General features: G+C 42.9%; 5 protein-coding genes across 10 annotated transcripts; 3 read left to right on the top strand and 2 right to left on the bottom strand.

Moving 5' to 3' along the window:
• Positions 1-288: 288 nt before the first annotated feature.
• LOC115771128 (rho GTPase-activating protein 68F) lies at positions 289-4,082 on the top strand. Of its 5 annotated transcripts, none has more exons than XM_030716697.1 (6): positions 289-387; positions 1,430-1,522; positions 2,229-2,354; positions 2,416-2,451; positions 2,522-2,717; positions 2,779-4,082. In XM_030716697.1, exons 2-6 carry the CDS (start codon positions 1,486-1,488, stop codon positions 3,782-3,784), a joined length of 1,401 nt encoding a protein of 466 aa, XP_030572557.1. In that variant the 5' UTR covers positions 289-387; positions 1,430-1,485; the 3' UTR covers positions 3,785-4,082. The 5 variants fall into 5 exon arrangements, with proteins under 5 accessions (XP_030572557.1, XP_030572554.1, XP_030572556.1 ...); XM_030716694.1 differs by having other exon boundaries at positions 2,513-2,717; XM_030716696.1 differs by lacking the exon at positions 289-387 and adding an exon at positions 460-532 and having other exon boundaries at positions 2,513-2,717.
• Positions 4,083-4,427: 345 nt separating this feature from the next.
• On the bottom strand, positions 4,428-6,564 carry LOC115771125 (eukaryotic translation initiation factor 3 subunit L). Its single transcript, XM_030716691.1, has 4 exons — positions 6,430-6,564; positions 5,791-6,269; positions 4,757-5,729; positions 4,428-4,690 (listed from the first exon to the last, which is right to left on the bottom strand). Exons 1-4 carry the CDS (start codon positions 6,457-6,459, stop codon positions 4,556-4,558), a joined length of 1,617 nt encoding a protein of 538 aa, XP_030572551.1. The 5' UTR covers positions 6,460-6,564; the 3' UTR covers positions 4,428-4,555.
• Positions 6,565-6,732: 168 nt separating this feature from the next.
• On the top strand, positions 6,733-17,332 carry LOC115771121 (neurexin-4). Of its 2 annotated transcripts, none has more exons than XM_030716685.1 (12): positions 6,733-7,168; positions 9,334-9,450; positions 12,217-12,413; positions 12,564-12,705; positions 12,762-13,940; positions 14,000-14,125; positions 14,186-14,389; positions 14,454-15,383; positions 15,454-15,633; positions 15,700-16,044; positions 16,103-16,240; positions 16,302-17,332. In XM_030716685.1, the coding sequence occupies exons 1-12, from the start codon at positions 7,072-7,074 to the stop codon at positions 16,490-16,492; spliced, it is 3,846 nt and encodes a 1,281-aa protein (XP_030572545.1). In that variant the 5' UTR covers positions 6,733-7,071; the 3' UTR covers positions 16,493-17,332. The 2 variants fall into 2 exon arrangements, with proteins under 2 accessions (XP_030572545.1, XP_030572546.1); XM_030716686.1 differs by lacking the exon at positions 12,217-12,413 and adding an exon at positions 11,659-11,855.
• On the top strand, positions 9,666-10,894 carry LOC115771131 (L-aminoadipate-semialdehyde dehydrogenase-phosphopantetheinyl transferase). The gene has a single exon (XM_030716699.1). The coding sequence runs from the start codon at positions 9,835-9,837 to the stop codon at positions 10,714-10,716; it is 882 nt and encodes a 293-aa protein (XP_030572559.1). The 5' UTR covers positions 9,666-9,834; the 3' UTR covers positions 10,717-10,894.
• An 88-nt stretch (positions 17,333-17,420) lies between the features above and the next one.
• Positions 17,421-24,947, bottom strand: LOC115771132. The gene is made up of 3 exons (XM_030716700.1): positions 24,753-24,947; positions 19,833-20,443; positions 17,421-18,783 (listed from the first exon to the last, which is right to left on the bottom strand). Exons 2-3 carry the CDS (start codon positions 20,265-20,267, stop codon positions 18,424-18,426), a joined length of 795 nt encoding a protein of 264 aa, XP_030572560.1. The 5' UTR covers positions 20,268-20,443; positions 24,753-24,947; the 3' UTR covers positions 17,421-18,423.
• Positions 24,948-25,358: the final 411 nt, after the last annotated feature.

Genomic DNA, 25,358 nt, shown 5'->3' with positions numbered 1-25,358 from the left:
AGGGCTGGCGCAAGTGTTTTGTTTTGCACCAAAGAAATGTTCAATTATCGATAAGCGTCATCGATACTATCGATAGCAGCCAGTAACTTGACGAATGATGTACAACTGACCGTTCTTAGTTAAGGTTATTATTACAAGTGCACACAGAAAACCGAACAAATTGATTAACTTTAAATGTGTTTTTGAATTTGCATTTAAATGTGGAACACGTGTACCGTTATCAGAAACATCAAATTAGCAGCCTCAGCAGCCCTGGCATAAAACATCGCCTCTACTGATTGCCAGCCCTGCTGTGGCGCAGAGTTAAACACAAACTTTTTCGTCTGGACACAAAACATTGTTGCAATTTTGTTTTTGGATTTTTTCACAGACAAAAAACAGTGATAGGTAATTATTAAACCGACAGTCTTAAATAAGACAAAGTGGAGCATAGTCAGACAATATAATTGTTAAATTTGCGAATTGTGAATACCCATTTCATCTCGATTGCCGTTGCGCTGTTGCTGATAAAAAGCTCTTTGACGATAATAAAGTAAATAATATTATATGTGCATGACAGTGGTCGCAGTAAATGCGCAGTTCCTAAATGTCAAATGAATTTTTCTGATGACATTGTCTTGGGTTTAAATAATATGCGGCATAACTAAACCAAGACAAATTGTTACATATGCATACATATATACATTATGTATAAACTAATGTAAATGTCTCCGAATGGTACATACAGTGACGCAGGAAAAGAAAAGAATATACGAACTCTTAAATTAGTATGTGCTTAAATTGTTGCAAACTATTTTTAAATGTTAATTGAAGTAAAACAATTTTCTTGAGTCAGTCTAAAATCGACATACTCGTGTATGTATGTGTGCGTGTTTGTATGTACATGCAAATACTGTAGTTTGTTTTGGTGGTGGGCGTAGGCGTCGCCGCCGCCATTCTCCCACCTCCGCTGCGCGTTGCGTGCAAATGTTTAGCTTTGGCCTCGGCTCGACTTGAACTTTACCGATTGCCGTGTCGCTAAAAGCAAGAAATAACCTATTGCCATTCAGCGTAAATCAATTGTTGTTGTATTGGCGATTATTTTGAATATGAATCAGCGCTCCTCAGCATTAACAGCGGCAGCAGCGCGGCGGGAACAGCGTGCGATAAGAGCAAGAAACAAGTTTAATAGCTTGTGTTGGTTACCTCGTACATGGCTTGTCTGAGTCGAGCAGATGTGACGTCATCCGAGTAGTAGTTTTGTACACCCAATTTTGGCTAATGTATTTGTCGTGTACTATGTTTTTTTTTTTCTTTCATGAAGTGATTTTGTAAATTGTTTCGCACTTAGTTGGAGAGTCTCTTCTTTAAGCTGTTTTTATTCTGTTAACAGAGTATTGCACAGTCGGTATCATACGACTGCTACATTTTTCCTATTGTTTTTTTCCAGCTGTCACCATTTGTTAATCAGCAAATTTGCACAACGACAAACACGTCTCTGGGGCAATGGATGCCAATTCACGTTTTCCAGCGCGATTACCAGGTAAGACTCGCTGTCTAACAGTCAGTAGGCCGTCATTTTAGTTGTAAATGTATACATAAATATGTTAACATTTGTGTTTGTTTTGTTTTACTTTGCTATCCGAAAAAGTGTCGAATGCTTTTGCGCTCGCTTAAGATTTAAACGTTAGCTGTAACTGTAAAAATCAACAGTAATCGTAACCAATTATTGCCTTGCTTTAGACTAACATTTAACTCCCCCAACATTGTTTGTGCTACTAACCCAAATCGAGCATCTCATGTGCCTATTCAGGTGATTATTCACTGTATATAGAACGTACATACATAAGTAGCATACATTCAAAAATACATAATGCATAGTTGTAAATTTAACTAGATGTTTTTTGTAGCTACTCTTGCTATTGTTTTGTGCGTGTGTGTTTTGTGTGGCTTAGCTAATACCCTATCTTTTTCTCTCTCGCTCTTCTCTCAATTTTTGGAAATCTCTTTGTAAAATTGAATTGAACTCTCGAATAGAAACAATTAAAGCCCAATAACTCATCAAATTCTTTCTGATTCATGTTTATTCACTTACTCAATACACAAATCCGAACTAACTTGTTGCCTAAGGCCGTCAAAATACTTAAGTGAAAAGCATTACTTGTAAGATTACATTTTTGAAATTCTCACCACTCCAAAAGAAACCCTAAGAGATTAATAAATTCCTTTTCGTTTCTCACATGCACAAGGGCCCGCCATTAGCTCAATTGTGGGTAACTCTGAGGAGCCGCTGCCTAGTCTATCCGATTTGCATGACTGCGAGCCAAAGCTGGAGTTTGATGATACCGAGCTATTGACCCCAGCGCCACTAGAGAGTAAGAACTCTTTTGCATAAGGTGTATGCACGAAATGACTAAACACTTTATTTATTCACAGAAGATGTTATGGTCGGCGATTTTGTGCTAGCCGATGGTGAGTTGCTTGAGGGCAGTGATGGGTGGGTAATTGAGCGTGGTTTGAAAACGTTTTAAAGCATTTGCAGATCCCGAACTTGAGACAGAAGACGCACCAAATCCCTTAGAGGACGACTTTGAGGATCAGCTGCGTGAGCAGTCCGAGAACTTCCAGGCGACCAAAAATAAATGTGATTTTCTGGGCACCGATAAGCAGGGACGTCACATTTTTGGCATTTACGCCTCGCGCTTTCCCGAAAAGTCGCAGCTTGAGGGTTTTGTGCGGTAGGTGCAGCAAGTGGCTTCCCAGACCAACACATAACCGTGTCCTTCCATTTTTTTATAGCCAAGTCATCAAAGAGATTGAACCGTTTGTGGAGAACGATTATATACTCGTGTACTTTCATCAGGGTCTCAAGGAGGATAATAAGCCTTCGGCACAATTTCTGTGGAACTCGTACAAGGAACTGGATCGCAATTTCCGTAAAAATCTAAAGACTCTGTATGTGGTGCACCCGACGTGGTTCATACGCGTCATCTGGAACTTTTTCAGTCCATTTATCAGCGACAAGTTTCGCAAAAAGCTAGTCTACATCTCCAGCCTCGATGAGCTACGTCAGGCGCTGGGCCTGAATAAGCTCAAGCTGCCCGACACCATTTGCGACTTTGACGATAAACTGAATCCGAGTCGCGGCCGTGTATCGCAGCCAGCAACACCCAATGGGCGGCCTACGATGCAGTTTGGCGTGACCTTAAAGTTCATCGTTATGCACAGTCCATGCCTGAACTCTATACCGCCGATTGTGCGCAAGTGTGTGGATTCGCTCTCAATCACGGGCGTCATTGATACGGAGGGCATCTTTAGGCGTTCTGGCAATCATGCTGAGATTATGGCTCTAAAGGAGCGCGTCAACCGTGGCGAGGATGTCGATCTGAGCAGCGTCAATGTGCATGTCATCGCGGGTCTGCTCAAGAGTTTTCTGCGGGATCTTGCCGAACCGTTGCTAACCTTTGAGTTGTACGATGATGTGACCAAGTTCCTAGACTGGCCCAAGGAGGAGCGGTCCAGAAACGTTACCCAGCTGATACGCGAAAAACTGCCCGAGGAGAATTACGAGCTGTTCAAGTATATTGTGGACTTTCTGGTGCGAGTCGTCGACTGTGCGGACCTGAACAAGATGACATCCTCGAATCTGGCTATTGTGTTCGGTCCCAACTTCTTGTGGTCTGGTCGTACAAACACTTCGCTGGAGGAGATAGCACCCATTAATGCATTTGTCGACTTTGTACTGCAGAATCACAAAGCGATCTATCTGATCGACGTTAACCAGCGCACTGTGAGCGTAGACTAGCGGCACCGCTGGCCCCACAAATAAGTCCGTAATTTGTAAATTGTTTGATTAAGTGTTAGCCTTAAGCCCGCTAATGGGAGCACAGTGAAATGCGCAAGCGTTATTTCGTGTATAAAATGTGTTTAATCTAAGTTGAAAACCCTTTTACTTTTTCTTGTAACCTTGTAATTGTGTGCAAATGCAGAGGCTGCATGTAAAGGTTCTCTGCGCCTATTTTAATCGACCTCTTAACCATATACTCCCCCTCAAATACTTATTTAAAATATTAAAATCAAGAATAGTTAATTTACCAAAGAAATTTTTACAGTGTTTTATAAAACAGGAAGTGGCGAAGAAACGAAATACGAAAATTTAATTTTATACAACAAATACGCACAAAAAAAAAAAAAACACGCATTCCAAACTAAATCTAAGCTGCTGAATTTGCAAAATGCGAGCACCTGACAGAGAAATCTGTTGGAATTGTAGAAAATTCACAAACATAAGTGTAGATTATTGAATTTCCTTATAGTAATACAAATTTTATATAACAAAATGGTATTGTTAAAAAAAAAAAGAATAAAAAAATAAAGTAAATGTTAAAATCGAAATCTTACCGTTAATTTGCATACTGTGTTGTGGGTAGTTAAATATCACAAATTTGTTTCGACCTTTTGCTGCGTTGCTCCGCATTAGAAGTTTTCTTTTGTTTTTATTGATACCAAAGCAAATGAGTCCAAATTGGAATATTAAATAGTTCACGAACGTGTACAAAGTAGTTGGTTTAGGTGTTTAAATATTGATGTTCTTCAGCTTGCGATTAAGGTCGTTGAATTTCATTATTTTTCGCACGAAGAAATCGCCATAACGATGTGAGACCTTTGTGTCGGCAATATGAATCATATCATCGTCAATGTAGAAGTCGAGCTAAAAGGTAACAAGCATTTGTTTGTTTATTTAATCCCAATTAAAAAGACATATGCTACAACTTACCTCAGAGCCCGACTTGAAGGTGCCCTCGAGACCACTGGGACCCTTGCTCCAAACCAAATTGCGCATCTTGTGCTTGAAGCACAGCAAGCGTATAAGTAGCTTTGACACATCATCCTCACTCGCATTGGGATCAATGAAGGAGGCCAGCTTGGTCAGCGGTAATGTTGTGTAGAGCTTCAGATACGAGCGGGTGGTAGGTAAATCCTTTTGCTGGCGCACTTCATCCATGAAAACGAGCAGCTGGTGCTCCATTGGGTCCTTCACGTAGTCTTCCATGGGCGCATCAGCGGCGGGCGGGCAGGGGCTAACAAATCGTGGGCATGCAAAAACAAAGAACGACTTGAAGACTTCCAAATCACCGCATTGCATTTTAAACATGGCGTCATGGTAGTTTTTCTCGCGCAAAACTTGCTGAATGGACTCGTCGATGCACTGCGGATGCAGCACCAGGCATATGGCCAGCAAATGATACATTTGCTCTGCTTGCTTGTTGATTTGATCGTTCTGGTAGGAGCGAGTGCTATACAGCTGCTTGGTGCGCTGAATATACAGCAGGATGTCCGAGAAGGTGCGTATGGCATCGGCGTAGCGGCGCATCATCATGTAGGCAAATCCCACATAGTACGACGTGGATATCTGGCAGGCGGGTATGTGCGAGTAGGCCGATTTCTTGTGTATCTCAATGGGCTCCAGCACCTTTATAGCCTGATAGTAGTCACCCAGTAGCGAGTGCACGCGCAGCAGACCAACTAACGAGAAGTAGCCAAGCATCTTGTAGAAGGCAAGCTTGCCAAAGTCGCCAGCAACGGTTTGTGGATCGATGCCCTGAGAGATGGCCTCCAGCTGTTTCTTAATGTTGGAGATATCGACCAACGAGTGCAGCACATTCAGAATACACAAAATACTCCAAACGTTGCTGTGGTTCACGCATAGCTGCTGAATCTCGTCCTGCGACTTGTCCGTCAGGCGTGCACTACGCAGATTAATAAAGATAAGATTTCAATCACAACAAGAAATCAAATCAAAAGACTCACCGGTATTGGGCAAAGTTCTGAAACTGGTAAACAAATTCATCGACCAACTCCCAAAGCCAGATGTCGGGCAGCTCAAGCATTACGGGATTCTGAGCCGAAATGATTAGATTGAAGAAATCGCAGTAGTTGAAGAAAGAGTTAATGCGCTGCTCCAGTTTAGGTCCGCCCGGAATGCGGGCATGGATGTGACGGTAGTACAGCTCCTTGTACAAAATCAGAAACACCTTGTCATTGTCCACAATGGCGCCCACCTCTTGCTCATCTGGCCAAGCAGTCTTGTCGAAGTGGTGATCGCTGATCTGCGGGAATGTGTTCTCATACATATTCTGTATGTCGTAGAGATTCCCCTCCTTGATCGCCTGGCAGAAGTTCATGAGAAAGTACTTGACATTCTCGGGCATGCGGTTGGCGTAGAAGTTACGCTCGTACTCCAAATCCAGCGCTGGATCGCCCGTGTGCGCATAATCATCGTAAAAGTCCTGCAATATGACAAAACCAATAATTAATTCCTTAGTTTGCATTGTGTTTTGTTGATGGTAGCGGGCTCCCAAAAGTTGGGTTATGTTTAGCGAAGCCCCGTTGACTTGCAAATTGTGCGAGTGCAGCGCATGCCGCTGCTTTCAAGGAGCAAACACTCACCGAGTTACCAAATTCCTCACCGCCGTACATTTTTGCTGTTTAACTATATATTGCTTGACACAAAACCGAAATACTTTGCAACGTCTGACAAACACGCCAACAATTTTTCTGGCGTAGCAGAAAGGGAGCGTAACGTAGTGCGAATCGTTGTACGTAACGCAAAAATGAGCAACGCAACGCAAAACTGCTCAATGCAGTGCTGATAAGTGTCAAATAGTGAATAGAAAAGAATCGGGAACAATTGTATTAATCTACATTATACTCATGTATCGATACTATTAATTCATTGTGAACGTAGCGAGACGTGTGTGTCATCTACTCGCAACGTTAATTATTTTATTAATCAAACGACGGAGCCCATGTACGTTGGGCTGGGCGCACGTAAAAATACAGCAAGGCACGCTTTTAAAATAAAACAGTGAAATAAAGACAAACAAAAAACAAGCGTCATTTTGTTTTATCGGTGTTCACATTGACGACGCCAGTACCGCGGGGTTGGCAAAACAAGTTGTCCCGTTGGTCTGCAACTGGCTGCACCAATAAGAGCGTTTGACTGTGCAAATAAGTGTGGGACAATCTAATTCATTAAGTATAAATGTGTCTTTAAGTCATTTTGGGTGATTTTAAAATACAAAAGCCAAAATGAGGCAACACACTTCAACGCAGGCAACGGCAACAATTTCAATTTGCAGCTGCCTTCTGCTGCTGTGCAGCAACAGCGTGGGAATCGCATTAGCAGGTAAAATTAGTTCATAAAACGTCTACGGTTTAAAAAATAATAATAAAAATAATAAAAAAAATAAAGATTTCAGTATTCGAAAACATAAATTCGTTTAAGCCAAGTTTTGGGCGTGTTCCCCAAAGTTGTAGACTCGTCATTTTCCACTTCTCTCTATGTTTGTGTTTCGCTTTTAACTCGCTCTTCAAATGTGACGATCGCGCGCTCTCCGCTCTCGCGCTCACGAGATCCCAAACGCTGCTTACGAACGCCGCTAACAAAACAAAACCAATAAACAACGCCTTTTTTTTAATCTCGTTACTGTGCGTATTGCCTATTGGAGCCGGCATTTTTCATTGCGGCCATTGTTGCAGCTGCAGCCAAAGTGCGCATGCACTGGCCACAGGCAAATCCTGTGCTTAGCACGTGTCTGATCCATATGTCAACTGGGCAAAGATGTTGAGATATGCTCCGTTTGGCTGGCATCAATAATTAATTATACGCTTGCCACAATAAACATTTAAAGTTCATATGCAAACATTTTATGACTAAAAATAAACAATTCCTAACATTCTCAACGCTTTGCACGCCATTGAGAGCCGGACAGCCGGGCAACTAGACGGCCTCTTTGGTAATTTATTTCGATGCTTATAATTATTTGCCGGCCAAGGCTCGCATCATCCACACTTCCAATTTCAGCGGGCGGAAATTACTTTTCAATATATCGGTCACGTCATATTTATTTCATTGAGAACATTAGCCAGATTTTTTATTATTATATGTGTGTACATGTTGTGATTACTGGGAATGTGATTTGCTGAAAAATCATAATAAAACCCATTCGGAATTGCATGTGGCGTGGCAATTGTGTAAAAAGTAAGTCGTTTCCCTGCAAGTTAGTCAAGATATATCAAAAAGTAGTTCAAATTTGTTCCTCTCCCCTCTCTCCCCCGCCCCTCTATTGATTATTTTCTTGAAATGTTGTGCGTGTTACGACCTGTCACAGGTTCTACCAACTGGGTTGGCCATTCGTACATACATATGTTTGTCCTGATGTGCGTATATATCAAGATTGACTCTAGCTAATCTGCTGCACACTTTCCAAAGCGTTTGCTATTGCCCCCCTCCCCCTGCCCCCAGCCCCCTCACCCAGTTGCGTCAACTTAAAGTCAAACACAAAGTGCACATGAACTCTCTTAGCCTTCACTGGTTTCTGGTCTCTAAGGGTTGTTTTTTGTTGTCACCGTGGCGCTGTTTGAACAGGAGCTGCACCCACAAAGGCGTCGCCACCTTGGGGGTTGCCGGAGACGAGACAATTGTCGACGCTAGGATTTCCGTGCCCTGTTATCACGCCTGCCGCAAGTCTAAGTGGGCACTCTTCTATTGCAGCAGGCGCACTTTGCCGAGTGCACAATGTCATGGCAACCAAATATTTACACAAATAAGAGATAAGACGAGGCAACAAATTGCAGTGCAGTAAATAAATGCAATGTGTACTCTTTTTTTATTTCTCGGATCTCGTGGGCCTTATTTATGGCTCATAAAATTAAGCACTAAAAAGCCACATGACTACCGCCAAGGACCAAAGTAGATGCCACTCAAAATGTATAATTGAAATTATGTATGAGCTCAGATGTATTGGCCCCTGTCCAAGCGTATTACTTTTCTTATTTCGGAACTTTTCAATTTTATTTACGCCAGTGACAGTTTATATATGTACGGACATCTTTTCGATGGGCGGAATATTTGGGTCAGGCAGCCAATATTTCAACTCTGTAAGTAAAACAAGCAAGAGTGCTCGACTAAAAGATAGCCTGGAACAATACATTCCTATTCGTATTTACTTAAAAAAAAATAAACCTAAGATCCAATTTGCTTAAAAAGGCGACCCTAATTTGTAAGCTTTGTTGGATTTCATGAGATCTGCATAGAAAGGTCACTCGCATTTCCAAGTGAGAATGACAAATCATTTTACTAAGAGAGAGAGAGAGGGGGGGGGACTGTTTAGTAAGACGATGAGGGAGAACGAGCTAATGCGAGAGAGGTTGCTTGAGTTGACCTACAAGCGATAGAGAGCAATATCTATGTGAGATTGAGAAGACGATCAACTCTTCGATGCGATTTTTATAAATGAAAGTGCGACAGATTCAAATAACGTGTTGTTTGATTGTTTTCCTTGCTTGCAGATTCTTTCTCCGATTATTTTTCCGACTATGAATGCAACCAGCCGTTGATGGAGCGGGCTGTTTTAACAGCCACATCGTCGTTAACGGAGCGTGGACCAGACAAAGCGCATTTAAATGGTAAGTGGTAGTTTTCAAAAGTGTTTTTCCGTTTTTTCTGTCTTTAGTTGTCGTTGATTACTTGCGTATGTTTTTTTTTTTTTAAGCTGTTATTTGTTTGTAATGCCGTTTGCCTTTAGTTTATGCTTTAGTATTGTTGTCTTTAGTTATTTAGCCGCCAACATTTGAAATAAAGTGCCCAATCGCGCGCATTGACAACTCTACTCGCCGCACAGCGATGCTAACTCGTTCGGTCTGCGTGTCGTCGCATTGGCCGAATGCCAATACGAACAAGAAGAAGCAGCGCTTAAGTAAATTAGTTGATTAAGCGAAAAAATTGAAGACAATGTTTTGCATATTAATAAAATAAAAAGCATTTAGCATAATATTTGCAACGACAATCCAATGAACAAACACATCTGCACACGATGGGCGTTCGATTTAAGCACGTGGACGCCCACGCTGCCGCAGCTGACGCATGCAGTTGCTGCCATACAGGCCGAGGAGCGAACGCGTTTAATGAAATTTCATTTTATCGATGATTTTTTGTCCTCGTTAATTGGTCGCCTATTAATGCGAAAATTTGTGAGCACGTGCACCAACGAGCCGTATCATCAAGTACAATTCGCGCGAGACGTGCGCGGCAAACCCTACTGGGTCCAGGCACAGCAATTGAAGACCAGCACAACACAGCTCAGCTTCAATGTGTCGCACCAGGGCAAGTTGGTGCTGCTGGCGGGCATCAGGGGTAGCAAAGATGACCCAGAGTTCGGCATTGGCACGGATGTCATGAAAATCGAGTACAATGGCGGCAAATCTCTGTCGGAGTTCTTTCGTCTCATGCAGAGCAAATTCTCACCCCAGGAGTGGAGCTACATTGGCAGACCACAGCACAATGAGCGCGCACAGCTCAAGGCATTTATGCGGCACTGGTGCCTCAAGGAGGCCTATGTCAAGGAGCTGGGCGTGGGCATAACTGTTGATCTGCAGAAGATTAGCTTTGCCATGGACACAACGCATCCATTGGAGGAGGCCGCCTCGCCCCTATGTGGCACGACGCTCTGCTGCAACGGCACGCCCATGAGCCAATGGCATTTTGAGGAGCATTTATTAACGCCCAAATATTGTGCTGCCATCGCATTTCGCAACTGTCTGCCGCTCGAGCATGCAAAGTTCGAGTTTTTGCGTTTCGAGGATCTAATTGAACGCAGTGCAGCCGCCGAGCAGCCGGATGTGTTGGCCTACTGCCAGAAGGCGCTACTCAAACCGCACAAACGCCAACAATAGGACGAACGATATACACAAAATATTAGCATAGTTTACGATTCAGAAATAAATGTAACTATAATTTTATATTGAACTCTTGTGCCTCAAAATGCTGGCGTGCTAAGCAGCTGTCCGCATATTCCTGCCCAATTCTGGGACTCGAAATAACAAACAGCAAATAAAACGAACAGAGACGTAAGCCGGAAATATGCTTAAAAGGCAATAAACCCAAATGTAGGCGCTCGCGATTATGGTAATGGGTCCCAGACATAGACATGTGCCAGACAACTTGGTTTGCTTAATATAAATATATGCGCAGAGAGCAGAGCTTGGCTTGGCAAGGGTAGCGTTTTGGTAGTTAGGTTCACAGGCAGTTTGTTTTTTCTTTCTTTGTATTTTGCCGAATTGTTTACCAAAGTTTTATCGATGGAAACTTTTATGCGGCATTGAACCCAACTTGAGCGTAATTTACTTCATATATAATCCCAGTCGATCGATGCCATAGCGTATTCACACAGTCTTTGGTCACGGACCGGACCCATTAAAACAAAAGCAGAATCCCGACTGCGGCAATTGTTTATGCTCAATCCGCCTGCCATGTCCATTTAGTGTTAACACCAGGGCACTTGGGCACACCCCTGTGGCAAATATATATGAATTGCATGTTTCCCACTGCAAATGCGAATTTTCATTGTGCCTGGCAATGGGGTTGCTCTTACCCTTGCTCATGTGGAGGACCTTCGATATAGGGTCGTACCACTTGCAGCTGTCAAGCGAAATCGCCTTAAATTATGGCCTCTTAATTGGCAGGCAGTTACGATGCACAACATTTGTCTATAGCAAATTCGACGACCCAGTCCATTTGAGAGTTTGAAATTGATTTTGTTTTTGTTGAATATTTTCATTTTTAAATTATATATCGTTAATTTTTATTGCACACTCCCCCCTCCAACTATCGTTAAGCTGGCACCTCGTGGTCGGCCAAGAGCTCGGACTTTGATCAGCGTCTGATTATTGACCTGGGTGTGGTCAAGAATGTCACGCACATTGCGCTGCAAGGACGCCCGCACAGCAATGAATATGTGACCGAGTATACCATTAGCTATGGCATCACAGATCTCGAGTTTGCCGACTATAAAGAGCCGGGCGGCAACATAAAGGTAAGCGTGAACCACCCGCTTCCGATCTGTCACACTAATCCAATCACTCTGCATATATATATATATATGTGTGTGCGTGTGTGTTTATCCGGGTGCTGTTGGTGGTGGCTGGATGAGAATGTAACCCGGTTAAGAGCTGGCTAAACAGCTGCACAAATCTACAGATTTCCATAATACTTCACATTTTATTTTCATTTATGCCTGCTTTTTTTTTGGCTGTATTTTTTGCTTTTTATATTGTTTGCACGTTTCTCGTTTCATGTATTTGTAGTACTCTTTTTTTGTGTTTGGTTTTGGTTTCCTTTTCACACTATTTGCCTACTCACTTAACTGATCTTAACCCGAATTGCAACTGGTGCAGGTAACGCGGCTTGGACGCCTGTCGAGAATACCTATAATCACTTTCTAACAGTCGATCTGGGCGGGCCACAAATGGTGCGCAAGATCGCCACCATGGGACGCATGCACACCGATGAGTTTGTAACGGAGTACATTGTCCAATACTCGGACGATGGCGAGTATTGGCGCTCGTATGTTAACCCCACGAGCGAGCCGCAGGTACAGTGACTAACACACTACTAGTCTAATTTCATAACTAACTAAGCCTAGCTAAAAGCTAAACTCAAGAAAGGGCAAATTTGTGGCATGGTGCAAGGCTCTTGGGGCATTTGATTTATAGTTATTAATGTAGGCACTTACCCAAAACAGATGTTCAAGGGCAACACCGACGGCAATTCCATACACTACAATGTCTTCGAGGTGCCCATTATTGCACAGTGGGTGCGCATTAATCCTACGCGCTGGCATGATCGCATCTCCATGCGTGTCGAGCTCTACGGCTGTGAATATGGTGAGTAAACACCAGGTTTATATCAATTCCTGCTAAAGCCGCTTCTTCTTTTACAGTGTCGGAGAATCTTTATTTCAATGGCACCGGCCTGGTGCGCTATGATCTGCGCCGTGAACCCATTGCCTCATCCCGCGAGTCCATACGTTTTCGCTTCAAGACCGCCTTTGCGAATGGCGTTATGATGTACTCGCGCGGCACTCAGGGCGATTACTATGCCCTGCAGCTGAAGGATAACAAGATGGTGCTGAATCTCGATCTGGGCTCGGGCATTATGACCTCGCTCTCGGTAGGCAGTCTGCTGGACGATAATGTGTGGCACGATGTGGTCATATCGCGTAATCGACGGGACATCATATTCTCAGTGGATCGTGTCATAGTGCGTGGACGCATTCAGGGCGAGTTTAGTCGATTGAATCTCAATCGGGAGCTGTACCTGGGCGGTGTGCCCAACGTGCAGGAGGGTCTCATTGTGCAGCAGAACTTCTCGGGCTGTTTGGAGAACATTTATTTCAACTCGACCAACTTTATAAGGACCATGAAGGAGAGCTATGAGCTGGGCGAGGCTTATTTGTATACCAGGGTGAACACCATATATGCTTGCCCCTCGCCGCCCATTTACCCTGTTACCTTTACGACGCGCGGTTCGTTTGTGCGACTGAAGGGCTATGAGAACTCGCAGCGCTTGAATGTGTCCTTCTACTTCCGTACGTACGAGGAGAGCGGCGTTATGGTACACCACGATTTCTACTCGGGCGGCTACATCAAAGTGTTTCTGGAGTTTGGCAAAGTGAAGATTGATCTCAAAGCCAAAGACCAGGCACGCATCATTCTGGACAACTATGACGAACAGTTCAACGATGGCAAATGGCATTCCTTTGTGCTTTCGATTGAGCGCAATCGTCTCATTCTAAATATTGATCAACGTCCAATGACAACGACCAAGAATCTGCAGATAGCAACTGGACGTTTGTATTATATAGCCGGCGGTAAGGAGAAGAATGGCTTTGTGGGCTGCATGCGCCTCATCTCAGTGGATGGCAACTATAAGTTGCCACAGGACTGGGTGCAGGGCGAGGAGGTTTGCTGCGGCGATGAGGTTGTCGTCGACGCCTGCCAAATGATTGATCGCTGCAATCCAAATCCCTGCCAGCACAAGGGTGTTTGTCATCAGAATAGCATGGAGTTCTTCTGCGACTGCGCACACACTGGATATGCGGGCGCTGTCTGTCACACCTGTAAGCAACAACAATGTGCTTTTTGGTGTACAAGCAACTCATTCGCTTCTTTCTTATAGCCAACAATCCTCTGTCTTGTCAGGCTTTGAAGAATGTGCAGCACGTGCAGCAGCGTGTTAATCTGAACATTGATGTCGATGGCAGCGGTCCGCTGGAGCCTTTCCCAGTTACTTGCGAATTTTACTGTGAGTGCATGTGTGTACGTTTGTTGATCTGTCCTTAAATCTCATCAATCTTATTTATAGCTGATGGTCGCGTTATAACCACACTTAGTCACAGTCAGGAGCACACGACCACGGTTGATGGCTTCCAGGAGCCCGGCTCCTTTGAGCAGTCCATCATGTACGATGCCAATCAACTGCAAATTGAAGCATTGCTTAATCGCTCGCACAGCTGCTGGCAGCGTCTGAGCTATTCCTGCCGTTCGTCGCGTCTCTTCAACTCGCCCAGTAAATATATATATAGCAAGTTTTAAGATGCGTTTTGGATGTTAATTATAAATTCAACAAATAGCTGAAGCTGGTAACTTCCGTCCCTTCTCCTGGTGGATTTCTCGTAACAATCAGCCCATGGACTATTGGGCCGGCGCTTTGCCTGGTTCGCGCAAATGTGAGTGCGGCATCCTGGGCAAATGTCACGACCCTACCAAGTGGTGCAACTGCGATTCCAACAGCCTAGAGTGGACCGAGGATGGCGGAGATATACGTGAAAAGGAACATTTGCCAGTGCGTGCGGTTAAGTTCGGTGATACCGGCACGCCGCTGGATGAGAAACAGGGCCGCTACACGCTGGGACCCATGCGCTGCGAGGGCGACGATTTGTTCAGCAATGTTGTCACGTTCCGCATAGCTGACGCTTCAATTAATTTGCCGCCCTTTGACATGGGTCATTCGGGCGACATTTATTTGGAGTTCCGCACCACACAGGAGAACTCGGTGCTGTTCCATGCCACTGGCCCCACCGACTATATCAAGCTGAGTCTGAATGGTGGCAACAAGCTGCAATTCCAGTACCAGGCCGGCAGCGGTCCACTCGGCGTCAATGTGGGCACCAGTTATCATCTGAACGACAACAACTGGCACACTGTGAGCGTTGAGCGTAACAGAAAGGAGGCGCGCCTGGTTGTTGATGGCTCCATAAAGGCTGAGGTGCGCGAGCCACCAGGTCCCGTGCGTGCTCTGCATCTGACATCAGATTTGGTCATTGGCTCAACCACTGAGTACCGCGATGGTTACGTGGGCTGCATACGTGCGCTCTTACTGAATGGAAAGATGGTGGATTTGAAAGAGCACTCAATGCGTGGAATCTATGGCATCAGTACGGGCTGCGTGGGTCGTTGCGAGTCAAGTCCTTGTCTCAACAATGGCACCTGCATTGAACGCTACGATGGCTACAGCTGCGACTGTCGCTGGAGTGCTTTCAAGGGACCCATTTGTGCAGATGGTACTTTGGCGTTGGTTATAGTCGCACTGTCTTAACTAATGTTTACCAATTATTTATTTATCGCTTGCAGAGATTGGCGTCAATTTGCGTTCCAGTTCTATTATTCGCTACGAGTTTGAAGGCTCCTTCCGTTCCACCATTGCAGAGAATATACGCGTGGGCTTCACAACTACCATACCCAAGGGCTTTCTGCTGGGTTTCTTTTCGAATTTAACAGGCGAATATTTGACCATACAAGTTTCCAATTCAGGTGCTTATAAGAGTGTAACATGATGCGTAGAATAGGCTTTAATATTGCCATGTTTTCACTTTGCAGGCCACTTGCGGTGTGTGTTTGACTTTGGCTTCGAGCGTCAAGAAATTATATTCCCCAAGAAGCATTTCGGCTTGGGTCAGTATCATGACATGCGTTTTATGCGCAAGAACAGCGGCTCCACGGTGGTGCTGCAAGTGGATAATTACGAGCCAGTCGAGTATCACTTTGATATCAAGGCGTCGGCGGATGCACAGTTCAACAACATTCAGTACATGTACATTGGCAAAAATACCTCAATGACTGACGGATTTGTTGGCTGTGTGTCGCGTGTGCAGTTCGACGATATCTATCCACTAAAACTGATGTTCCAACAGAATCCACCCAATAATGTCAAATCTCTGGGCAGTAAGTATTGTTTATATGAAGAAACTCTGCATTCGCTATATTTTATAAACTCTTGTAGCTCAATTGACTGAAGACTTTTGCGGCGTTGAGCCTGTAACGCATCCACCCATTGAAATTGAGACCAGACCGCCACCATTGGTGGATGAGGAGAAGCTGCGCAAGGCTTATAATGAAGTCAACTCTGTGCTGCTGGCATGTAAGTTAGAACTACAACGCCAGCAAAGGCCCTGTTGTAATACCCTGCTCTTCGTTTTCAGTTTTGCTCGTCATACTCTTCCTGTTGCTACTACTGATGTTCTTCCTGATTGGTCGCTACTTGCACCGACATAAGGGCGATTATTTGACGCACGAGGATCATGGCGCCGATGGAGCCGATGATCCGGATGATGCTGTTCTGCACTCAACCACGGGCCATCAGGTCAGAAAGCGTACAGAGATTTTCATCTAAGCTATCGAGTGCAGCAATCTCCGAAAATCAATCGCCTTAAACAAAAACCAGCAACACACAACTGAGCGACGACTCGTACACAAAACAAAAAACAAAAAAGATATATATATACATATAAACACACAATCAAACGAATTAGGAAACGAATATGATAAATTATCATTGATAATAGATTCGAAGGCTTTTCCCCCCAACACACTGCCAATTATTTTGAGCAATTCTTTTGCTTTAAAATTTGGTTAACAATTGGTTGCTGATTACTTTACCTTACTTTATCGTATTGTAATATTTTGCTTTTGTTTAATGGCAAATCAATTTCTTAAATTTTATTTTACTTTGTACTTTGAACGAACACTCAATAGTCATCGAAGACCGTCCATTTTTGTTTAGTTAACTTTTTATACACATTTTGTTTACCAAATTAAGTTACGATTGTACTTTAAGTTGCTGCGCGCTCTGCAGCCCGTCAACCAGCCAATTACATTTATATATTGTGCACGTATTCATATATATATATATCAATATATATATATATGTGTATACTTGCACAATAATACCAACAACATTCCATTATATTTAAAACGTTTTTGTCTGCCTCTACTTATTATGTAAATCTTTTCAAATGTCTTCTAATTTACACAAAAACAAAACAAAATTTAATCATTTTTGTAGTAAAACAAAATGCTAAGTTGTAAAAGTTTAGTTACGAAATGAGAAAATGAATTGTATTTTTGGAAAATGCAATTGCATATTTGAAATATACATATTTGGCATATGTATATATATATATATATGAACAGTTGTATATACACTGTGTGTTTACACTGACATAATAAAGATTTTTTCAAATTTCAATAAAATTAATTATATATACAAGGAAGTCGTTTATGAACTTACCACTTGTTCTTCGTATCTATGGAAACTATTTGATTTGCCCGTTCTCAGTCTCTTAATGTTTATTTAATATAATGCTGCATACTAAAAATATATGTATGTATGTATATAGGTTTGTGTGTGCGGGTGTATACATATTTAGAGGCTATTCCATATTCCATGTTCCATATTCATATTATATCATGGATGTATAACAATATCGTTTAACGCTATTTTTGATTACTACAGGGTCTTCCAATTTGTTCTCTACTACTTTACTGGAATATTTCGATTCATTTGTGTGTGTGTGTGTGTTTGCGTGTGAGTGTGTGTGTATATATATATATATAATAATAATGCTATATGTATTATCCAACAACAGTCTAAATCGCATCTAACGTTAAGATAGAATAACACTGGGTGGGTATATGTATATGCAATACTTGGCAATAAGTTGATGTTGAGGTCGTCCCTAATCTTTCAGTTCCTAACTTGTCCTAAGCCTTGCCAGAGCTTTTGCTAATTACTTATTCGTTGTATCTAGATCAACTATCAATATGGGTTTATCTCGACTTAATCGCTGCGCCAGTGTTTGGTTTAATATAATAATCTATTAGTGCCTAGTGCAAATCCACTTGTGTCTATGTGTGGGTGTATATATGGATATGTTTTAACAGAGCATCGGCCAACATTTCTAAATGGAAGTCAACAGTATTGCTGTATTGATTATGTACTCGGGGATAAGTATTGGTTCGATACTTCGTATATGCCTCGATATTCTTTGCGTCAAACCAAAATCTCTGTTCAAAAATCTATCACAAAAGTCGTAAATGGCAGAACAGAAAGTACAAAACTACAAGCTTAAGCTGCGCCCCCACACACTTACTGGCGAGTGCAGCATATTGTCCACAGTTCATCCCGGCGTCCAGCCAGCCCAACTAGTTATGCACATTGTTGTTGGCCAGCATGCGGTAGCGATTCAGCAGCATTACGGCAGCATCCTGGGCGGGCTTGATCTTGCCGTGCGCCTCCTCGTAGGCGCCAAACAAGATTCGTTCTCACAAAATAGTGCAGAGCACAAACAGCATGGACACCAGGCACAGCATGGCCACAATATCTCTGTGCAGCTTCCGATCCCGATAGAAGGGTCGCGTGCCGAAGCTCTCGCTACGCGCCCGCCGCAACAGCCATATCGGGATGACCAGATGCAGCAGATCCGGCAGCATAAAGCCAATGTCGCGCACCACCTGATGGGCTGCCCCCTCGCCGCGCACCACGTTCATGAAGAACTGGTCGAAGCTGCCGGCCAGAATGTGCAGCAGGGCAATGCCCACAATGCAGAACACCTTCTTCGGCTTGACGACATTCGTGGTGCTGGCCAGGTGCATGACTAGCACTGTGGAGAACAGCTCCGTTATCTGTAAGTCAGATGAGACATAAGTTATAAGACTATAAAATGGGTTCAGTTTATGTATTTTAATATCTTTTGTCACAGATATCTCTGAAGCCATAGAGAATATATATATTTTGATCAGAACATGGTTTGGCTTTTAAAAAGATCTAGCATTCGAAACCTATCCGAATCGTCCGGCTTGGAGCATTCTACCTTATATATATATCATAGATCGATCGAAAATAATTTCTTCTTTTAAAAGAAATCTTGGCCAAAATCTTAGCAACATCGGATTACTATATCTAACATATCATTTAGCTGTCATAGGAGAGGTTTGAGCTAAGTTAAGGAATTTTTATATATTCTAAAATGAGCTTAAAACATTATTTATGGTAAGACTTAAATGTTAGACCCAGCTGTGTTTGCTTGTACTGCAAAAAATAGCTGAGACCGAATTGGAATCCTTAATACTTAGAATTTCTATAGATTTGCAAAGGAAGGGAGTGATGCCTTAAAATGCTTTCCCTTTTCCTGTATGCCTTTCATCTTGAACTGGTCTTGGGATTAAGTACACTTGCGTCGACTGCCCGATTGGGCCAATAACGTTGGCTCATTAACGTTGGCCAACTGTAAAAGTTGCCGTTTTGCGTCGATTGCTTGGCCACTTGAAACTTTCTGCATTCCGGCATTTAACATATTTGATTACGGCCAATGGCAGTGCATGACTTATCCTTAAATATATATACCAAGAGTACCGGCAATTCAGTGCCGGATGGGCGTACCGGAGCTGCATAAGTTTTATAAGTGGCCCACGTAAAGCACGGTTAGAAAGTTGAGCTCAACACGAGCACGAACACGGCGCATATTGTGTAAGTTTTAAGCATGGGAATTTTTTAAACAGAACTTTCCTAATAAATTATGGATAACCGCTTGGCCTGGCCACTTGTCTGTCCAAGCACACACACACACACACACACACACACACACACACACACACACACACACACACACACACACACACACACACATACACACCGGACCTGGTGAAGTGAGTCGAAGTGTTCTGTAGCTTACCGTGAAGAAGAGTTGGTGATTCCATTGATTGTAGTAATCGTCGTTGTAGTAGTTGATATACGCCCACCAGGCATAATAGTGCGAGAAGATGGAGAGCAGGAAGAGCAGCAGCATTGAGTAGCGCACCCGCTGCTGCAGGATCAAGGCGATGAGCCGCTTGATGCACTCGTAAAGTGCAATTACCGCAAATACGGTCAGTATCCACATCTTGAAGCTATTCGGCGTTGCATTGAAGTACATGTGCTTATAGGCGGCCACGCCCGACTCGTAGGGACCCTTGAAGACGGTGTCCCAGCAGGAGCACGTGCAAAAGTGCCGGTCCACATACCTCGCATAATTCTCCCAAAAGTACCACAATATGACTATATGAGCCGGCGGTATCAATGCCGGCGCCAGTGAGCCGCAGGCGGTGGGCAGCCAGGTGACATCGAACATGGCGCTGCTGATGCCAACGAATCCCGCTAAGCTCTCGAGTAAGTCCGATTGGTTCGCTTTACTGGCTGACTGCCTGACTGCTTACCTGCTCACCTGGCTACCTGTCTACCTGGCTGGCTGACTGGCTTTCACGCAATTCGAGCGGGTTCCGGTTAGTCCATCGTCCAACACTTAAGCTGCAAGCAGACAGTGTGAAAAAATGTTTTCCCTCTTTTTTAATAGCCCGTACACACACACACACACACACACACACACATACACATTTCCGCCGCAAAATTTTCCAATTACTGATAAAAATTGACCATAACAAGACTGTCAGATGGGAATTTTTCCAGTGCAAACGACTGATTGGATAACTCTGACTTGTATATGGGCAATTATAGGGCCACGCACCTGCTGTTGGGACGTTTTCAGCGAAAAGAAGACCAAGGAAAACCGAGAAAAACTTTCATTTCTTTTCATTGCTTGATTTTCAGCTCGTTCTTTGGTATCAGCATTTTTGCATATTCAACGTGAAAGCTTTTGAACTTCGGTTCCAAGACATTGACAAACAAATTAATGGCTATAAAGGGTAGAATTCCATTTACAGCTCTTGCCGCTGTCATTGCATTGAACAAGTTAAAGGACTCAGAACGGGTGTGTCGGACTAGGCGATACCCTAAGCCCAAGGCCGTTACAAGCATTCTGGCTTCCTTCTATGCATATATATTTAAACGAAGGCACATTATGGGAAGTGTGTTCCTGAATAACTTCGGTCTTCAGTTTCAGTTTCTACCTTTAAAAATGAAATATTTTTTTTTCGGGATCAGAATATGTTAAATATGAAGTTACTATAGAGAAGATCAAGACTGAAGTATCTAGCTTTTAGAATTGTCGAGCTATACTGAAAAAACCATGCTTCAAAATCCATATTTATCGATATAATGAAAATGGAAGTAGATATTGATGAAAAATGATAAACTCTTTCAGCATAAGGCATACGAGAATATATAGGTCATGTCTCTGGCTTTTGCATATGTGCACAGAATATGAACAGAATTTATTTTAGTTTTTATGTGACATGATTTTAAATTGGACAACAATTATTCAATTGAAATATCTTCGATTGCAGTTGAATGTGTTCAATGTGTAAAAATGCTTTCATCAAATTGTTGCTATTTGCATGGCAAACATTTGTTCTACTTATGAAAATAAACACAAACGAGCCCAAAAAATTAATCAGCAATATTTCGAATGTCACAGGATGGCAGCATGCATGCACATGCACATATGCATATGCATATTTATATGTATATTTATATATATATATGTGTATATTCCCCATTTTGGCACACTGCATCACATATTGCGAGTACTCAGAGTGAGCGCCATTCGTGCTTTTGTTGGCTGTTGGCTGGGAAACAGGGCCCGGCCCAAGAATGAAGCAATTATAAATTCATACGTTTGTCAGAGCAGATGAGACAACCAGCCAGCTAGCATTCCACAGACGCAGCACATCCAAATGCAACCTCCTGGCATGGTTGCCAACAAAAAAAAAACCAACATAGAGAAGAGACGGGAATGAGAAGCCAAACCGTGCGGTCATTAGTGCCGCACAATGTACAGAGGTATATCGTGTTGAAAGGGTGCGGGCAACTATTTGAGGCAACAATTTTCGGAAAAAAGGCAACTTCTGCTGGTGCCCCCTGCAAGTGCCTGGGCCTGGGCCTGGGACTGGGCGTCCGTTGAATTAATCTGCCGTATCTGAATCTGCAGCTGCCAGCGAAAAAGTATTTCGATTTGATTGGTTTTTTTTTTGGTTTGTTGCGCCACAGTTTAATAAAAACAAATAACAAAAACAAGCACATTGACGTCATAGTTCTTGAATGAAAACTTTTTTGTGTTTAACTTATTGAGAGCGAGTACAAATGCGGCAGCAACAAAAATCGAGAACGAAATCATTGCAAACAGCATTAAATTCTAATTTAAATCAGTTCCACAAAACTTGATTATGCATTCATTATATTTGAATTTCCCATTCCCAACATTTGATTCACATTCCGGCTGTAGCTCAACCGGAATCATTGCGAGCGTGTTGCCAAAGAACGTCGTAAGCTAGTTTGTTTTCTGCTTTAGCTTAAACAGTTAATTTATTTTCGAAATAATTGCTGTTTGCACTCTTTGTTGTTTACTGAACTTAAAGTTCAACAAATGTTGTTGTAGCTTTAGCGCATTAGAAAAGCGAAATTCTCGACATATATTTGAGCTGCCGGTTCGCCTAGCAGGTAAATGGGTTAATTTGTGCACTGAGCCAAATTAATGACAGCAATTCTTTGAGGCCTTTAGCTAAACTCAAGCGAGGGAACATTGTTTTTCAAAATATTTTAAACATTTTGAATATAAACAATTCAACGAAAAGCTAACATAAAGGCGCGCGAATGAACTAAATTATTTTACTAAAGCAAATATGAGATACTTTGGAATAATATGGATGTGGAATAATATATAATATTCATAGTTCTATTGTTGCAAGTTTAATGTTAAGGGATGGTTTCCAATTTTTACTTTCGTTGTGTGCTAATATATTGTCAAACCCGCAGGGTCTGTCTTTGTGTCATGTTATCTTATCTGTTTAAGTAGAGAATATAGTTAGATATAGATTGACTATATATTCTATACTTAAACTTTTAATATAGGTATATAGAAAAGAAAAAGATAACACGTTAATGTATACTTAAAATAAATTTGTATACATTTAATAAAAGTTTAAGTTTAGAATAAAGTCAATCTATAGGTACAAAGATATATAGAACGAAAAAAGATAATCTGATTAAAAGCTAACTGCTGGATAAATATAACCTAATAAGACTGTTAAAGTTTAGAGAGAAGAAAATCAATTAGTTTAATCCAGATTATGAACTATTTGCCCTAAATCAAAAGTACAGCACAAATGGGAATTCTAAGACTCTACTTCACATGAGCTTCGATTTACTTGCACACACAGCACAATGACTTGCAGCTATTTGCGTTAAAAGGCTCGCAGGATATCAGGCTTGAGTGGTTATTCGCGCCAAGTTTGTTTGCCGAGTCATCAAATTAAACTTTGTGCTACTTACAAAGTGCACACACAAAATCAAATGTCTACAGAGCGTGTTGCATACGCCCCCAAAATCCAACCCCGTCTGGAGGCTTCAAGCAAACAACACCGAGTCGACACTAGCAGCAGCAGCAGCAGCAACAACAACAACAACAGCAACAGCAACAACAACAACAAGAACAAGTACAATTATAGCAGTGACAGTAAAACCGTCAACAGTCCTCGCACCTTCACTTGACTTGCATTGTGGCCCACACGCTGGCAGCGGCAACGCGTCGTATGTGTAATATGAGGCTAACACTTGGCAAGAATCCTGCACCCGCTGGGCTTTAGGCCCTGCCGTTGCCGTTGCCTGTCTGGGCTGTGTCAGTCTTAGCCATTGAGTTGTTGTATTCTTTGCATGCTCATTTGTGTCTCCTTCAATTGTCGTTGCCAGCTGTTGTTGTTGTTGTTGTTGCTGCTGTCGTTTGCCTGAAGTGTGACAGACGCTTTGCCTCGGCGCCGGCGGCTTGTTGCTATCGTTATTGTTGTTATTTTTGTTGTTGCTGTTTCTGCTGCTGTTTACAGTAGCTTTCGGCAGCCATAAAAGTGCCTCTATATACATATGCATAACAGTTAAGGGCGGCATTAAAGTGAACTTTGATATGCAATCATATTACGCATACGCCGCGTGTCTCTGCTGAGCAATATTACGCTTGCATTAGATAATGAGCTCTGGGCACGTTAGCAGGCGCTCATATAGAGTTAAAAGCAACCCCTTACACACACTCAGACACACACACACACACACACCCGTCTAATGACATGTGTTTGACTGACATTTACGTTGAGATAAGCCGCTGGCAATAATATTTAAGCATTGCCTATGCCTGACATTTGTTTGGTCAATATTTATTTTGACTTCAGGCACGATATGCCGCTTCAGACAAACTCTCTCACACACACACACACACCTGCACTGGCATAAAATTTGCAACTACAACAGGCATTCAAATACAATTGGCCCTGTCAAGTCTGTGTTGTTGACTGAAAATTGCTTTCAGCTGCTCGTCGCTGCATCCTCGTTAGTTGCGCACAAGTACAATGAACCAGACGAGAGGACGCGGCCGGAAAAGCGAGGACAACGACGACGACGACGACGACGACAGTGGCAGAACCGGTTAAATGTTTAGTAAATATACAGAGTACAGCAAAATAGCAAAAATAGAAAAATGCGGGTACATACAAACAGTGGAAAATCGAAAGAAAATTAAGTGGCCAAAGTGCTTGCGGGTGCCCACACACACACCCACACACACACACACACATGCGGCAGTTGCCTACCAGCTTAATCTTTGAATGGGATGCTGAAACAATACACACACACACACACACACGCAGACATGTACACACACCGATTTAAGCCTTACACGTTATACGCTTCTGGCCGTCGGCACGGGCCGTAACATGTGTGACATGACTTTTGGTTTTTTTCACAACTTATTTGCTGGCAATTAGCAAAAATCAAGTAACTTTTTCTATTCAATGCACTTGCAATTTGCTGTAAAAGTCTGTTGAAACAAACAAACCGCGGGCGCGTCGTGAAAAAAGCCGACTGAAATTTTTGTTATGCTGGCTGCGTGTGAATTCTGCTCTCGAGTGGGAAGCGATGCTTCGGCAGCGACGAGTCTGAACATCGGCAGCGCCAACGCCAGCGCCGGCGCCGGCGTTCTGTTGTCGTTGTCTGGCCAATGCATTGCAGCAACAAAAATACTGGGCACGGCTCTCAGCTGTTGGCACCCACGCTACTCGTTGAGCGCGCGAGAGCGACAAAATACGGGGAAATTTTGCGTTAGGGCAATTGCATGCGGCGTCTTTAGTCGCAAATTAAGTATACGCACTGTTGCTGCCAGTTGCGGCCAGGCAAGCGGCAAGCGCCGGCTTTGGCCACATACACAACATACACATATAAGCATTTGCTTCTTTTTTCGTAGTTGTTGTTGTTGTTATTTTTGTAAAGCCATATTAAAACTAAA

Source organism: Drosophila novamexicana, unplaced genomic scaffold (assembly GCF_003285875.2).
Source record: "Drosophila novamexicana strain 15010-1031.04,08,12 unplaced genomic scaffold, DnovRS2.1 tig00000024-arrow-pilon, whole genome shotgun sequence".
In the NCBI taxonomy this organism is placed as follows: domain Eukaryota; kingdom Metazoa; phylum Arthropoda; class Insecta; order Diptera; family Drosophilidae; genus Drosophila; species Drosophila novamexicana.
The sequence above is the reverse complement of the archived record's forward strand: the minus strand, read 5'-3'. Positions and strand labels throughout refer to the sequence as shown.

What these genes read in the sequence shown, in the direction of transcription:
- LOC115771128 (XM_030716694.1), top strand. Translation starts at nt 1,486, where the DNA reads ATGGATGCCAATTCACGTTTTCCAGCGCGATTACCAG. An exon ending in GACCCCAGCGCCACTAGAGA is followed by an intron (nt 2,355 to 2,415) that starts GTAAGAACTCTT and finishes ATTTATTCACAG; the next exon opens with AAGATGTTATGGTCGGCGAT. An exon ending in CGATTTTGTGCTAGCCGATG is followed by an intron (nt 2,452 to 2,512) that starts GTGAGTTGCTTG and finishes AACGTTTTAAAG; the next exon opens with CATTTGCAGATCCCGAACTT.
- LOC115771125 (XM_030716691.1), bottom strand. Translation starts at nt 6,459, where the DNA reads ATGTACGGCGGTGAGGAATTTGGTAACTCG. An exon ending in GTGAGGAATTTGGTAACTCG is followed by an intron (nt 6,270 to 6,429) that starts GTGAGTGTTTGC and finishes GTCATATTGCAG; the next exon opens with GACTTTTACGATGATTATGC. An exon ending in CCTTCAAGTCGGGCTCTGAG is followed by an intron (nt 4,691 to 4,756) that starts GTAAGTTGTAGC and finishes GTTACCTTTTAG; the next exon opens with CTCGACTTCTACATTGACGA.
- LOC115771121 (XM_030716685.1), top strand. Translation starts at nt 7,072, where the DNA reads ATGAGGCAACACACTTCAACGCAGGCAACGGCAACAATTTCAATTTGC. An exon ending in GGGCGCTGTCTGTCACACCT is followed by an intron (nt 13,941 to 13,999) that starts GTAAGCAACAAC and finishes TCTTTCTTATAG; the next exon opens with CCAACAATCCTCTGTCTTGT. An exon ending in GCGTCTCTTCAACTCGCCCA is followed by an intron (nt 14,390 to 14,453) that starts GTAAATATATAT and finishes TTCAACAAATAG; the next exon opens with CTGAAGCTGGTAACTTCCGT.
- LOC115771131 (XM_030716699.1), top strand. Translation starts at nt 9,835, where the DNA reads ATGAACAAACACATCTGCACACGATGGGCGTTCGATTTAAGCACGTGG.
- LOC115771132 (XM_030716700.1), bottom strand. Translation starts at nt 20,267, where the DNA reads ATGTTCGATGTCACCTGGCTGCCCACCGCCTGCGGCTCACTGGCGCCG. An exon ending in ATCACCAACTCTTCTTCACG is followed by an intron (nt 18,784 to 19,832) that starts GTAAGCTACAGA and finishes TCTGACTTACAG; the next exon opens with ATAACGGAGCTGTTCTCCAC.